Source organism: Dama dama, chromosome 5 (genome assembly GCF_033118175.1).
Source record: "Dama dama isolate Ldn47 chromosome 5, ASM3311817v1, whole genome shotgun sequence".
Lineage (NCBI taxonomy): Eukaryota > Metazoa > Chordata > Mammalia > Artiodactyla > Cervidae > Dama > Dama dama.
In genome coordinates, this window is record NC_083685.1 from 93,766,040 (window position 1) to 93,781,472 (window position 15,433).

Sequence of the window (15,433 nt, forward strand, 5' to 3'; positions counted from 1 at the left end):
CAGTGAGGGGACCGGCTGCGGTCTCGCGGCCGCGGCGAGGAGCGCGGTGACCCAGCCCCGACCGACTCCAGGGGCGGGGCCGGCGGCCGTCCGGGGGGAGATGCGCGCGGCCGGCCGCACCGCCCGGGCTCCGGCCGAGTCGCCTCGCTCCCGCCCCGCCCGCCGGACCCGCGCTGCGGAGCGCGCCCTCGGCACTGGCCTGCGGCAGCCGGAGCTGCTTCCACGGTGCGGCCCGTGGCGGGTGGGGAGCGGGCGGCGGCCGGGAAGCATGGCGGGTCGCCGGGCGCCGGGGGAGAAGCGCTGGCAGCTGGTGCGCTGGTGAGTGGGCACCAGGGGGGCGCGGGGCCTGGTGCGGGAGCGCACCCGCGCGCTGAGGCCGGGCGGAGCGCGGGAGGGAGCGGGGGCGCTGGCTCCAAGTTTCTTCTCGAGCGGAGGCGGCGGGGCCAGGTTGAACTAGAGGCGCTGGGCTGCCTGCTCATCTCCGTCCCGCGACCCGGAGCCTGGTCTTGGCGGTTCTCCAGAGCGATCGTCGCCCGGACGCCGGACCCTGCCCCCGACGTTAGGCTTTGGGGGCACCTCGGTCTTCGTTTGCTCTCTGTGCAGAGGGACTCCCCTTGTTACCCTCAAACCTTCTGCTGCTCTGGGTTCAACCTGCAATTCTCATCTCGCCTGTTCAAGGAGATGCCTCAGTGCACCTAAATGCGGACGGGCGGCGGTGGGCACGTTGGGCATGGCGGTGTTGGAGAAGGGGGTGCCTAGGAGGTGAGGGAAGAGGTACCCCAAGGGTCGTTGCCCCTCCCCCCACCGCAGTCCAGTCCAGGCTGGGAAATCAGAGCCTGCGGTGTCAGGTTGCCAGACTGCAGGCCAGGAAGGTTTCAGACGCATCACTGAGGAGTCACCTGGGTTGGGCCCAAGTTCCGGTTGCCCGAATGTTCAGGGCTGTTTCAGTCAGGGATCTGACCTCTGCTTGGCGGGACTTAGAATGCAGGACAGCCTGTTCAGCCCATTCCTGTCCTGGAAGGATTCTAAGAATGTCTGGCTGGGACCCGTCCCCATCTCAAATCCTCCCATCCACACCAGGGCCAGGGGCATCTTTGAAGAAGAATTCTAGGACACTGCTTGCCTGATGCCTTCTGTAGCCTGAATACAAAGAACAACAATAATATCCTTAATAATTGCAACCTGGCTTCCAGAGCCCTTCCTATTGGCTCTACCATAATCAGGCATTGATTCAGTTACTCTTTACCGCGATACTCAGAGGAAGGTATCGTTGTTGTTCAGACTCTAAGTCGTGTCTGACTCTTTGTGTCTGACTCCCATGAACTGCAGGACACCAGGTTCCTCTGCCCTTCACTATCTCCCGGAGTTTGCTCAGATTCATGTCCATTGAGTCAGCGATGCTATCTAACCATCTCATCCTCTGTCTCCCCCTTCTCCTCCTGCCTGCAATCTTTCCCAGCATCAGGGTCTTTTCCAATGAGTCCTCTCTTTGCACCAAAGCATTGTGGCCAAAGCATTGGAGCTTAAGCATCAGTTCTTCCAATGAATATTCAGGGTTGATTTCCTTTAGGAAGGTATTGGCACCCGCCTCTTACAGATGAGGAAACTCAGAGAAGGAAGGTAGTTAATCAAGGTCACCCAGCAAGCAAGTGACAGAGTCAGGGTTTGAACTCAGGGTTTCCCCAGGGGCTTAACTCCTCCTCTTCCTTTTTTTTTTTTTTTTTTTAAGTGTTTATTTGGCTGTGTCTTAGTTGCAACAGGCAAGATCTTTTCATTACGGTGCTCGGACCCTCTAGTTGCAGTGCAAGGACTCAGTAGTTGCTCACTGGCTAAGCTGACCCTCAGCATGTGGAATCTTTGTTCCCCAACCAGGGATGGAACCCATATGCCCTGCATTGCAAGGTGGATTCTTAACTATGGACCACCAGGGAAGTCCCTCCTCCTCCTTTTTGCTTCTTAATTCCTGAATGCTGGGCCTGGCCAGCATTCCAAGTTCACATTGTCAAAAAAATCTCAGCATGTCAGAGCAGGAGGGGTCAGTGGGTTTCCAGCCTGCTCAGTCCATCCTGTCCTTCAAGAGTTCCAAGAATCAAAGTCCAAATAATCAAAATTATCATTTAGCAGTGGAGTTACTCTTCAGATGAAACCCCAATATATAAATCAGATAAAAGTAGAGTTAATCTGTCTGAAGAGCTGGTGGGGAGTGGGTAGTTACTTAGTACCCTCTCCCTGGAGAGAAGGCACCACCCTAGGACCCCAGGGCCTTGCAGGTCAGTTTGTGCAGTTTGATTCCTTCCCTCCCTCCATGGAGGAGGAAACAGGAAGAGTCTTAAAGGGGCAGAGCTTGGATTCCTGCTCTGACTCTCTCTGCCCTGATGTGTGGCTGGGTTGGCTCTTGGGTTGAACCAGATGAAGCATAGATCGTTATTAGGACCCTAATTAGATTTTGGATCACCTTTCAGTCTTGGGTAAAAAAGCCCATGGCTTTGAGAAGGTCCTGAAGACATAACTTGAGTGGTCAGACTGCCTGGCAGGGAGCACTCTTGAGGACAAGACACCTTCTGAACTCCATGGCATGCTCCCAACATGATCAGCCTTGGCCTCTGCTTCCTGGATCTCAGATTGAGTCAGTTTTCTCAACTTAAATTGGCTTAAGAGTAAAAGGGAGTATTGGCTCCCTTTTAAGAGTATTGGCTTACAGATCTGAAAACAGAAGAACTTTCCATGTTTCAGACGAAACTGGATTCAAGTTCTCAACTAATGTCACCAAATAACATCTTACTCTCTCTGTCCTTTCTCTTTCCTCTGTTCCCTCTTTATTCCCTTGTGGAAAGAAGGTGGCTCTCAGGAGTTGCAGGCAACCCTCAGATGACCAAAACCCTCCTGAAAAAAGAGCTTCTCTTTCTCAGTAGTTCTAGCAGAAGTTTCAGAATGTCATTTCATTGACCTGTTTTGGGTCACATGGCCATCCTTCAGCCAATCACTGTGGAATGGGGGATGGAGTGCTTAGATTGGCCAGGCTGGGTCATGTGCTCATCCTGGAATCTGGGGGCTGGAGTTAGTTCCACCCAAACCACAAAATTTTGAGTGGGAAGGAGGGTGGGGAATATTCTATGGGCAGCAAATATGTCTGACGTTTACTTACTCTTTTAGAACAGCTCTTGCTTTGAAGGTTCCTCCTCCAAATTCTCCATAAAGTACCAAAAACTAAATTAGAATTTGGTTGGGTTCATCAGATCAAGTTATTAAATATGTAAGACTTTTTGGCATTCCTCTTACTGTCTGAGGGCCTGTTGCCGAGTTTCTGATGGTGGGGCTTTGGATCTAGGGGAAGGACCTGACAGAGGCTACAGGCTCGGGTTGTGTGAGAACTTGAAAAACAGCGCAGAATGCTCTGGCAACATACTTTTGACTGACTCTAAAGTATTCCATTCACAGTTGAACCATAATTTCTTTATCTAGCCTCTATTGATGGCCTTTCAAGGAATTCTGAATATTTTGATATTGCAAACATCGCTGCAGGGAACCTATACCCATGCAAACATGTGGAAAGATAATGGTTGGATGTATTCTCCAAAGTGAAATCGCAGAGTAAAAGGACGTGTACATTCTGCCATGCCAACTTGAGCACCAAAGAAGCTGCACCATTTTATGGGCTTCCCTGTGGCTCAGACGGTAAAGAATCTGCCTGTAATGCAGGAGACCAGGGTTTGATCACTTGGTTGGGAAGATTTGTTGGAAAAGAAAATGGCAACCTGCTCCAGTATTCTTGCCTGGAGAATTCCATGGACAGAGGAGCCTGGTGGGGTACAATCTGTGGAGTTGCAGAGAGTTTGATATGACTGCGTGACTAACACACACACACATATTATCTCCAGTGATGTGTGAGTTGCACATTCCCCACAATTTTGCCCATACTGGGAATTATTATTATTTTTTTCATACTGGGAATTATTAATCACAAACTTTTAAACCTTGGTTCATGTTGCTGGTGAAAAATGGTTTTTCATTGCTTTAATTTTCATTTCTTATAGAAGTTGATTTTTTTTATGTTTATTGGTCATTTGTGTTTCTATTTTTGTAAACTACTCATTTAATTTCCTTTGTCCTTTTTCCCCCTGTTGATTTGCTCATTATATATATTTTTCACATTGATCTCCAAAAGCTCTTCATCATGGAGATTAGTATTTTTTATTTTTTAGTAAATTTTGTATTTTATAACAGCTTTGCATGTGTGCATATGTAGTTGCTCAGTTGTATCCAACTGTTTGCAAGCCTTTGGACTGTAGCCTGTCAGTCTGCTCAGTCCTTGGGATTCTCCAGGGAAGAATGCTGGAATGGGTTGCCTTGCTCTCCTCCAGGGCATCTTCCCGACTCAGGGATTGAACCCAAGTCTCCTGTGTCTCCTGTATTGCAGGTGGATTCTTTACCTGCTGAGCCATTGGGGAAGCCCTTAGAATGACTTTAGATTTACAAAAAAATTGAGAAGATAGTACAATGTTCCCATATACCCCACACCCACTTTTCTGTATTATTAGCTTCTTACACTAGTATGGTACATCTCTTACAAAAATGAACCAATATTGATATATTATTATTGACTAAGCCCCACAGATTATTTGGATTTCTTACGTCCTTTTTCTGTTATAGGGTCCCATCTAGATACCACATGGCATTTAGTAATTAATGTAATTACTCCTCTTTGCTGTGACAGTTTCTTGGACTTCTCTTGTTTTTGATTAATTTGACAGTTTTGAGGAGTTGTGGCCCTGTTTTGTAGGATGATGTCCCTCAGTTGGGATGTATCTGATGTTTTTCTCATTATTAGATTGGAATTATGAATTTGGGAGAAGAAGATCACAAGGATAGAGTGTCATTTTCCGACATCCTATCAAGGATATCTACTGCTAACATAGCTTATGAAGGGAACTCCCTGGCGGTCCAGTGGTTAGGGCTCCGTGCTTCCACTGCAGGGGGCACAGGTTCAATCCCTGGGGGAGGGGCGACATAGGATCTTCTGTGCCGCTGGGGTGTGGCCAAAAAAAAAGCTTTTGACGTTGACTTTGACCACCTGGCTGAAGTAGTGTTTGTTGGCGTTACTCCCCACCCCCCCTTCCATACTGTACTCTTTGAAGGAAGTTGCTCTGTGAAGCCCACATCTATGTAGAGGGAGCAGTGGTCCACCTTCCTGGGGGTAGACTGTTTACATACATTGTTTGGAATTCTTCTGCAAGTGAGATTTGTCTCTTTGCTCTCCATTTATTTAATTATTCAATCATTCATTATATCAGTATGCACTATTATTCACTTATTTCAACAGCAGCCTTATTGAAATAGGATTCACGTGCCACGCAACTTACCCAAAGTGTAGAATTCAGTGGGAATATATTCACAGGACTGTGCAACTGTCACCGTATTCAATTTAAGAACATTTTCATCATCCCCCAAAGAAATCCCAGTCCCCCTCCCCCCCCACCCCCAGTCTTAAGCAACCACTAATCTTTCTGTCTTTATGGATCTGTCTATTCTGGACATCATTTCATATAAATGGAATCATACAGCACATGAGCCCTTGTGACTGGCTTCTTTCACTTAGCAAAATGTTTTCAAGGTTCAGCTTTCAGTGCCCGCCTGACCTACCCCAGTGTTCAATGGAAAAAATAGGTGTAACCTCTAAAGTGCCTGACCCTTCTCTCTTTTGGTGATGGATCCTCCACACTGGGGGCCTCTTATGTGAGTGGTTTCTGCTCCTCTCTTCTCGTTCCTTTCAATGTCCCTGATCGTGCCCAGGTCTTGACTCCTACTTTCCCAGAGATAATCTGAGAAGCTGGTTCTTGCTAAAGTGTGAATGGCTATTAGTGACTTCCAAGGTTGACCCCCTGCAGTATTTAATCCCCTGTGTACTGTTGAGTAGAGTTTCAGGTATGAGACAGGTTTATAGGGAAGATATCTGGGGATGGACGATGTTCTGTTTGCCTATAGTTGATGAAGTCCAGTGCAGCCAATCCTACCTCCTAAGTTAGTAAATTGGATTCATTAATGGAGATCATCTCTGTCAGAGCAGTCTCTGGAAAATCTTCTCAAGAACATAGTGAGTTGATGACTGTGACTATTGTGATTTTTTAAGGCAAACTGGCTCAGTTGACTGGGGAGCTGGGTGGGAGTGTTACAGGGACTTCAGAGATGATCAGATATAATCTTTGCACTCTAGCAGGGAGACAGACAGGCACATAAATAACTCACGTACGAGCGGGCAGAGAGCAGCGTGGTGACCAAGGTTAAGCAAAGCATCCCCAGAAACTTGGAACCACTTTGGAGGCTCACTGGGAGGCTGGGGACAGATTTTTAGAAGCAGTGTGGTTTGAGCAGTTGGCCAGGGTGGAGCAAGACACAGATGGAGGGAGGGCAGCTGAGATCTGGGCACTGCCTGAGCTAAAGCTCAGAGGTTACAAAAGGCAGGGCATCTTTAGAGAAGGACAACAGATTAAGAATCTAGGGTTGGGAGTGGAGGGGAAAGCATGTCATGGCGGGAAGGACTGGAGGGGAGCAAAGTGGGGAAGAATTAGACTTCTCAGGTGAGCAGTTTGGAGGACATTTGATATGTTGTGGGAAGCCCCTAACCTTTTAGGCCAGGGGAGGGGGTGACAAGATCTGTGCTGGGAAGTGGGGGCTGGTACGGAGGAGGGAGAGGATATGTGTGTGTGTGTGGAGAGAGGACTGGATGCCAGGGGATGAAGGTACAGAGAAGGCTGCTGCTTCCTGTGTGTATGTGACCTTGGACGAGTTCACTTCCATCCCCCGAGTCTCTTCTTCCTCATCTCTGAAATGGGATCAGCCAGTTCTGAGGGATTTCATGTGAAGCTTAGAGCAGAGCATGCAGGGATAGGGCTTGTCTATCATGAGTGAAGCAGGTAAAGCCGATGACTGGTGAGGACACATGAAGATGGGGGGGAGAGGGGAGGCGATAAGGATGACCATGTGGCAGGAGCTTTCCTCGAATTATCTCATTTAATCCTCTTAACAACCTTTTGAAGTGGGTGGTGTTATTATTCCAATTTTACAGATGAGGAATCCAGGACTCACAGTGGAAAATCACTCACCTGAAGCTGGGAAGTGGAATCCAGGTTGAGGTGCCTGCAATGAGTGGACAACAGTCCCTTCTGCCCTGCCTTGGGGAAAGGAGAGGAGGGTTGGCTGGGACAAGGAGGAGGAGCACATTTGGAGGAGCCTGAGAATGAGGAAAGGCATAGACATGCATCATCACAATAGGATGGGATTAATCAAGGAAGGCTTCCTGGAGGAGCCAAGTTATTTGTTTTGCAAGGAGTCTCGTTTTGAACCAGGTTTTACACGGCAGGAGTCATCTTGAGGCAGGAAGCAGAGGAAGGTCATGTCCCACAAAGGAAAGTCATAAAATCATGATTTTCCCTCCTAAACTTGTCCTTGTCCAGTGAGAAGGACACTGCACCCAGATGCCCATACAAACCAGAAACTCAGAAAAAACTTTGTTGCCTGTCTCCGGTTCACCATGTCTGACCCATCCCCAGGTCCAGATGACACTTCTTCCTTCTCTCACTTGAGTTCTGCCTTGTCTCTCTGTTCCAGCACTGTCTCCTGTGCAAACCAACATTGTCCCATCTGGACCCCCTGCAAGAACATCTAACCTGGCTGCCTTACCCTTTTCCCCCAGGACGATCTTCCTGAAATGCCCGTCAGATCATATCGAAGAGAGTGAAGGGAGACAGGTGGGGACCAGATGCCCTGGTTTGGGAGACCATAGGAGCAATGGAAGCCCTCTCTCCTCCTGCAACCGGCATTCTGGGAAATCTCCCTCAACAAAGAGCCTGTGCCCGATCAGGCAGTATCAGAGTAGCTGCACAATTTGGTTTTTTTCATAGCACTTTATACAGTTTGTTATTTCATACACACACACATAATTAAAGATTTTTAATAATAGGTAATAACTCTCCTGTATAAAAAGACACATTGTTAAAAAGTTACTCCCTCCCCTCATTCCCCCAGCTTGTCCTTATCTCCACCTAGGTAACTACTTTTATTAGCTTTTTTGTCTCCAGAATTTCTACATGTAAAGATAAGCAAATACAAATTCTTACTTTGTTCTTTCCCCCCTTTTAAAACAATGTATCAAAAAGAAAAACAAAAACTCAAAAAAAAAAAAAAAAAAAGAGCTAAAACAATGTATCCTGGAGATCTTTGCATGATAGCACACAGGGAATGCCCTCAATAAAAACACTTTGTATGGCTGCACACTGTTGTGCTCTATGGATCCACCGGTATTTATTTAACCAGCCCCCTGCTGATGGCTGCTTGGTCCATTCCTTGTCTTTTGTCATTAGAAACAGAGCTACGTATAACCTTGTGCACATGCTAGAATCCGTAGATAAATTCTTTGAAGAGGGATAGCTGGATTTCAGAGGAACTGCATCTGTAATTTAGACAGATGTTGTCAGACTATCCAGCAGAGGGCTTGTACCAATTGACAATCCCACTATGTGTGAGGGGGCTGGTTTATAATGATATATTAGTTCATGTGATTATTTGATGGCTTCTCTTCCCACAAAACTGTAGGCTCCAGGATGTCAGGGATTATGTCTCTTTTGCTCATTCTCACAGGCGCTCAGTAAATACTGGATTAATGGACGGATTTATTAGTCTACCAGGAGTTGGTGGCCGAAGTGAATGAGATCCTTTTGTGTTCACCTTGCCCGGTCCAGCTTCCCTGATCCTTGCTCTGGGCTGAGTGTCAATCCCCAGGGTGGCTGGAACCCTGGGAGAGACCCCTGAGGTTCTGGAAGATCTAATCGTGACATCTGAGTCATGACACCCACCCCAGAGCATGCTTTCTCCTGCTGTGAGTGCAAGAAGTCCAACATGTCAGTCTTACAAAGGGCTTGGAGAATGGACCCTTGTCTGATGTTTGTGTTCTCTGCCCAGCCTCTGCTTACATACCTCTGGTGACAGGAAACTCACCCTTCCCGACTGACTCCTTTCAACTTCAGACAACTAACACTTAGAAAGTTTTTCTATTGAGTTGCTCCATATAGCTGCCTATTCTTCAGGGAATTTAAATCATGGCTCTTTGGAGATAAGACTTTCTGGATGGTGAGCAGGGGTATTTGGGGACAGGTACCTTTCATCTATCACTTTCTGGCACGTAGGGCCAATTCCCAGAGGGCCTCTGCAGGGCCCTGCCTGCCCACCGCCTGACTCTCTCCCGTCTCACCCGCAGGTACGTGCAGGAGGGACGGTTCCGAATTGAGGAGAGGACGCTGACAGCCTTCCAGTGGCTCTACAGCCCCCAGCAGCATCGCATCCTCAGCCGTGCTGACCTGGAGTCTCCCTCCAGGTAAGAGCACCCTCTGCCCTTCCTCTCCTTCTTCGGCCAGGGTCCAGGCCCCTCCAGGGGGTCCTTGTTAGGCAGCCAGCCCTACACTGGTCCATGAACTCCCAGTGGGAACCACTGCCTTCTGTGGTGGAGAGGCCTTCTAGGGTCCTTGAAAGAGTTTATCAGCTGAAGCGCTGCTCCAGCCTAGAATATTCTGAGTGATTTGAGGCAGAGTCACTGCCTCTGCTTTCTCCTCTGTAAAATGAGTTTGATCATATTTTCCCTGCCTTCTGTTGGGAAGATCATGAACCTCAAGTGAAATGATGCCTGGAGATGAGCTGGTTCCTTTTTTTCTTTTTTTAAAAATTATTTATTTATAGCTGTGCTAGGGTCTTCCCTGCTGCACTGGGGCCTCCTCTAGTTGTGTCAAGTGGGGGCTATTCCCTAGTTGCAATGTGTGGGCTTTTCATTACAGTGGTCCCTCTTGTTGCAGAGCACAAGCTGAAGATACACAGGCTTTAGCAGCTGCATCCACGTGGGCTTGGTAGTTGTGGCATGCAGGCTTAGTTGCTCTGCAGCATGTGGAATCTTCCTGGCCCAGGGATAGAACCTGTGCCCCCTGCATTGGCAAGGCAGATTCTTAACCACTGAACCACCAGGGAAGCCTGGCTGGTTCCTTTTTAAGAGGAAGAACGTCTGGCAAGTTTGCTGGGCAGTCCCTGCTTTGCCCTGGGTAGAGTCAGCCCTTCCTTGTCTCTCTCCTCTGGGATCCTGAGTCTGGGGGAGGGACACCCAGATTCCTGCTCCCCGGCCCCGCCGGCTCCTTCCTCCACACTGTGGACAGGCATGACAACTGTTAGCGGTCTTGATGGAGACATGCTGGGAAGCCCTGCTGCCGCCACACCCCTTCCCAAGGCTTCTGCCAGACCTGACCCTGGAGCTTTCTTCCCACTTGCCCCATCCAAACCTCTTTGCACCAGCTTCTAAAGTAGCAGGACCCTTGAAGCCAAGCGGCTTCTGTGGTGGCTCAGATGGTAAAGAATCTGCCTGCAATGCAGAAGATTTGGGTTCAATCCCTGGGTTGGGAAGATCCCCTGGAGAAGGGAATGGCAACCCACTCCAGTATTCTTGCTTGGAAAAATCCCATGAACAGAGGAGCCTGGTGGGCTACAGTTCATGGGGTCAGACATGGCTGAGCGACTAAGACTTTCACTTTTGAAGCCAAGAATGAACAGGTCTTTCCTCCCAGGGGTGGCTGAATAAAAGGAGAAAGGAAGTAATGTCATTTGGGGGAACACCCTGGTCTGGCCAGTAAGTAAACAGAGACCATGCTCTTCCTGCAACTCCCCAAACCGGCCCCAGGAATAAGGCTCAGCAGTGCTAGCAGACCTCACCTCCCCAGACATCTGCTGAGAGTCCTACTTAGCTAAGAGCAGTGCATCTGCTCTCTCGTCTCAATGACGATTTCAGAAGGTACCGGAAGCAGTGAGGGGAACAGGAACTCTGGATCCAGTTCTGCTCAAGGAGGAATTAATTGAATGATGATACAGAAATGATGGGGTTTCCCAGGTGGCGCTAGTGGTAAAGAACCCGACTGCCAATGCAGGAGACATAAGAGATCTGGGTTCGATCACTGGGTTGGGAAGATCTCCTGAAGGAGGGCATGGCAATCCACTCCAGTAATCTCGCCTGGAGAATCCCATGGACAGAGGAGCCTGGTGGGCTACAGTCCAAAGAGTTGCACAGAGTTGGACACGACCGAAGTGACTTAGCACACATGCACATAGAAGTGACAGGAACCCTGGGAAAGGTGACTCAGGCCACCTGGGAACTCTTGGTATTCAGGAAATGGGAGGTTAGACAAATGCTCTAAGCTCCCAAGGGTAGATTGCAAATAGCGCAGAGAGAGACTGAAAAGCCCCTCGAGCCTGAGGCAAGAGTATGAGGAGGGCAGTGTGATCCTGAGCATAGGCTGTGAATGCGTTCAGAGACAGAGAAGGCTGCCTTGCAAGCACGCTGGTGAGACACAGCCATGAAGGGCAGATTGCAATTTCAGGCAACCTGGAAAGCCCTATTGCAGGCCGAGCACCATCTGACTGACGGAAAGCAGCTTCTCCCTCGCCTCCTTTCCTTTCATCAAAACTCTCATGCTACTTGACATTAGTTTATTTGCCTGTCTGTTCATTGCCCGTGGCTCCCCTGGAATGTGAGCTCCATGACGGCAGGCCCTTCTCCCTCTTGTCCTCGTCTGTATTCTGAGGTCCTAGCTCAGAGAAGGAGCTCATTTAACAAGCACCAGTTGAAGGACAAATGAACATAATGCAGGCTCACAGGTAGGAAGGCTGGAAGGGAGGCGAGTTCCAAGATCAGGATGGGTCAGCTACACCTGCCCAAGATACAAGGGAAGAAGAGGAGGCTGAGGCCGCCTGCCCATGTGGGTGGCTTTAGGCAAACCCTTTTTATAGCCAAAGAAGAATGCTTTTCAGAGTCATAGGAGCCTAGCTGAGTCCATGGAGGAGGGAAGCAATCATAAGATAGGATGGAGCCATTCGAAATAACTTTAGCTTTCATACCTGAGAAGGCTACCTCCCAAGGGACTTGAAGAGGAGGCTGCCATAGCTCTGAGACTAAGCACTCAAAAAACTATTACTCTTATATCACGAAAGTTGTACTAACTTATTATGTGTATTTATTATGTGTCATGTTATAAACGCTTTGCAGGCATACATTGATCTACCCTTCACAACAATGCTATGATCTAGGTACTGTTGTTCTCCCCATTTTTCAGATGGCAAAACTGAGGCACAGAGTCAGTGGCAGTGCTCACCACTGCTATGCACACTTCCTCTCAGAGAACAGGACGTGTGCCCCAAAGTGGGAGATGGTGAAAGTAATTTGTATCTTTACAGAGAGGAACTAAGTCCACAAACCATAAACAAATGAGCTTAGCATCAGTCCTAATCAGGTTTCAGAGTCTGTTATTAAAGAGATGGTTTGGGGGCACTTAGCAAGGAAAGAGATAGAGGACCACTGGCAGCGAGTGAATTCCCTGGGAACCCATCCTGCTGGGGAAAGCTTTATTTGCTTTTCCGATTAGTTTTCCAGACGAGAAGTTACGTTGGGGGTGGTAAAGCAGGAGACAGGGGTTCCTGCGTTTCAGCAAGAAATTGTTCTTGTCTTCCCATCAAAGCCTTACAGGTGACAGAGGAATGTGGGCTGGGGGCGGGCACCGCTGGGGAGGTTGACGAGTGGGCTGCGCTTGCAGAGACTGCTCAGGGCGTTCATGAGGGACTTGGTGAGGAAGGATGTAGACAGCATGCTGGTGATGTTGCTGATGGCAAGAACCTGGACACCATCCCAATGGACAAGATAGCAGAACTAGACTCGAAGAGTCCTGGAGGCTGGGGTCCAAGTCCAAGTCTAGAAGGTACAGTTTAACAGAAATTAAAGAAGTCTATTTCAAGCCTCCAATGTTGTCTGCATCTGGATAGCAGGCTGAGCGGGTCAGCTATCTGAGGGCTTCTAGTTGACTAGAAGCTTGGGTATGAAAATGCTCGCACCTTGGGGCTTCAAGAGCTCAGGGCAGAGTCCAGAGCTGCAGAGGGAAGGTCCTGCTGTTTTGTCTCAGATGGTTGATCCCTGGGTTGAGAAGATCCCCTGGAGGAGGCCATGGCTACCCACTCCAGTATTCTTGCCTGGAGAATTCCATGGACAGAGAGCCCGGAGAGCTACAGTCCACGGGGTTGCAAAGAGTCAGACATGGCTGAGCGACTGACACTAATATACCACAGGAATGCTCTATCATTTCCTCATTTATTTTGTGGCTAGAGATTGAGCACGTTTCTCTGCTAATACCATATTGGATATTATGCTCGAACGCTGAGCAAGTTGTGTTTTGGGGCGATGGGTCAGGCTGCTGAACGGACTCAGAGGGTGAGTTGGCAACTTGCTTTCCTTTTATCTTTCTACCGGGCTCCAGGTCAGGTCCTGGGGTTTTGATGCCTTGTCTTAAGGAACACAACGGTCCTGCCTCTAAGGGACACACATTCTAGTGGCAGAGACAGTCTGTAGACACATAGATAAGAGAATTTCCTGAGATGATCAGAGTGCTGAACAAACTCAAACAGGGCATCAGATAAAGATTGACCAGTGGATGGGTGGGAACTCTGGATGAGAGGGAAGGGCTCACTGGGAAGGAAACATTTGAGAGGAGAGTCCTGCCTGAAGGACACAAGAGGGCAGCCACAGGGAGAAGCTGCTGGCAAAGGGTGCTGAATAAATGCTGGGGAGGGGAAGGAAGATGGGAAGGAGAATCTCAGTTACAAGGCCCTAACTACGTTCTGGATTTTGTGGCCAGAGCAGAGTGAGGCCTTGGCCAACAAAGGGACGCGATGCAGATGTCCATGCAATTAAAGAAAGGGCTTTCTAACATTCAGAGCTGCCTGAGTACAGCGTGAGCTGCGTCCTGAGGGGGTGAGCTTTCCACCACTGAGATGTGCAAGCCATATTCAGAGGCCACCCTTCGTGGACGTTAGGGAGCAAGACTCAAGCATCTCAGGGGCTCCACAGGGCACCCTTCCTGCCTTCAGCCCTTTCAAGTTTAGGAGCATCCTTGGTTTGGCCAAAGCTGGGAGGATGTCTGTGCAGAGTGAATGAAAGCTCCAGGCTGCCAGGTCCAAGGCAGAGGCAGTTTTAAGGACTCCGGCAGTCCTTGAAACCTCCCACTTCCAAATCCAGAGAGCACTGCCCCGCTCCCCGCCCCGCCCCGCCCCCGGTACTATCGAACCCCCTCCCCCGTCCCGCCGCACGCAGAGCTGGGGAGAACCCCGGTGTCTTCCCGCCGATCTTCCCCTATTTCCATTCCCCACCGGCCCGGGGCCCCATCCCCCAGGAACTTCTGCGGGAAGGTGGGCTGTACCCTCCTCCGCTCCCCTGGGTCCCTTGGGCGCGCCTGCCCCGCCCGGCGCCTTTGTTCCGAGGAGCCGCCTCGGGCAGTCCCCTGGCGGCAGCGACGCGAGCATCCCAGGCGCCGCACCCGGGACTCGCAGTACCCACCTCCTCCGCCCCCGTGCCCTCTCCGGCCCCGCGTGCCCGCCCCTCCATCTCCTTCCCATTCTCGGCAGCTACGCGGCTGCGGCGCCAGGCGAGCCGAGTGGGCATCGCCGGGACCTGGGCGCGGACCCAGGCGGCGGCGTCGCGGGGGGCGGCAGGAGGGCCCCGCCTCGGCCAGGCGCGGGCTGGCGGGCGGTGAGTGCGCGGCTCCGGCGGTGGGGCGCGCCCGCCAGGTGTGCGGGCGGCGGCGGCGGGTCGCGGGAGCCGCTTTGTGCCGCGGCCGGGGTGCGCGCGCGCGCGCCGCGGTGACGGTGCGCGCGGCGGGGCGGGCGGCCGGGGGAGCCCGCCGCCGAGGAGGAGGGGGCTGGCGGCCGGATGGAGACGGGGGACGCCGCCGCGACAGACTGCTGCCGTTCCGTCCACGTCGAGCAGTAAGCCCGCGGGCGCCGGCGTCACTGAAGGTCAGAGGGGCTGGGGCTGGGTGGCGACCCCGTAGTCAGCGGGGATCAGAACGTGGGTCTTGCTTGGGTGGGACTGGACCCAGGGTGGAATTGGGGTGTCTGCGGTGAGTGCAAATGCGTGTGTCTGCAAAGAGAGATCAGCTCGTGTGGACGTGAGTGAGCCCTGTGCTGCGATTCCACGGAGCAGTTCAGCGTAATGGGTTGTTTGGGAAGTGGGGTGACTGTCCTCAGACACCCTGCCGGTGGGGCATGGCGCACACACACGTCTGGGGTGTCTATGCGGTGAGGGAGACGTCAGCCCAGCCTCTGTCAAAAAGTCTCTGGCTGGAGAAGCTGACCCATGTGGAGGTCAGAGCTGGGGTGTTTACAGGTGGTGGTGGTGGTGAAGGGAAAAAGCCAGGACCCCCAGGGAGGACCCTGGAGCTAGGCTGGGTTGGTTTGTTGGTTTTTTTCCTCCTAAAGGACATAAACCCCACCCCGGCCTGACTCCAACCTGTGCCTGTTGCAGGGAGGGGAGCCAGGACAGTGGGGGCGCTGTCTGAGAGGCCTCTGGACCTTTGGGGCAGGGCTGGGC

At 50.9% G+C, this 15,433-nt stretch overlaps 1 protein-coding gene across 1 annotated transcript in view; it reads left to right on the forward strand.

The window, feature by feature from the left end:
* Positions 1–268: 268 nt before the first annotated feature.
* RAP1GAP2 (RAP1 GTPase activating protein 2) overlaps positions 269–15,433 on the forward strand; it is a 214,499-nt gene continuing 199,334 nt past the window's right edge. Inside the window, exons 1-2 of the mRNA XM_061143107.1 lie at positions 269–318; positions 9,251–9,367. Coding sequence (XP_060999090.1) covers positions 269–318; positions 9,251–9,367 — 167 coding nt within the window. The remainder of the gene's footprint in view (positions 319–9,250; positions 9,368–15,433) is intronic.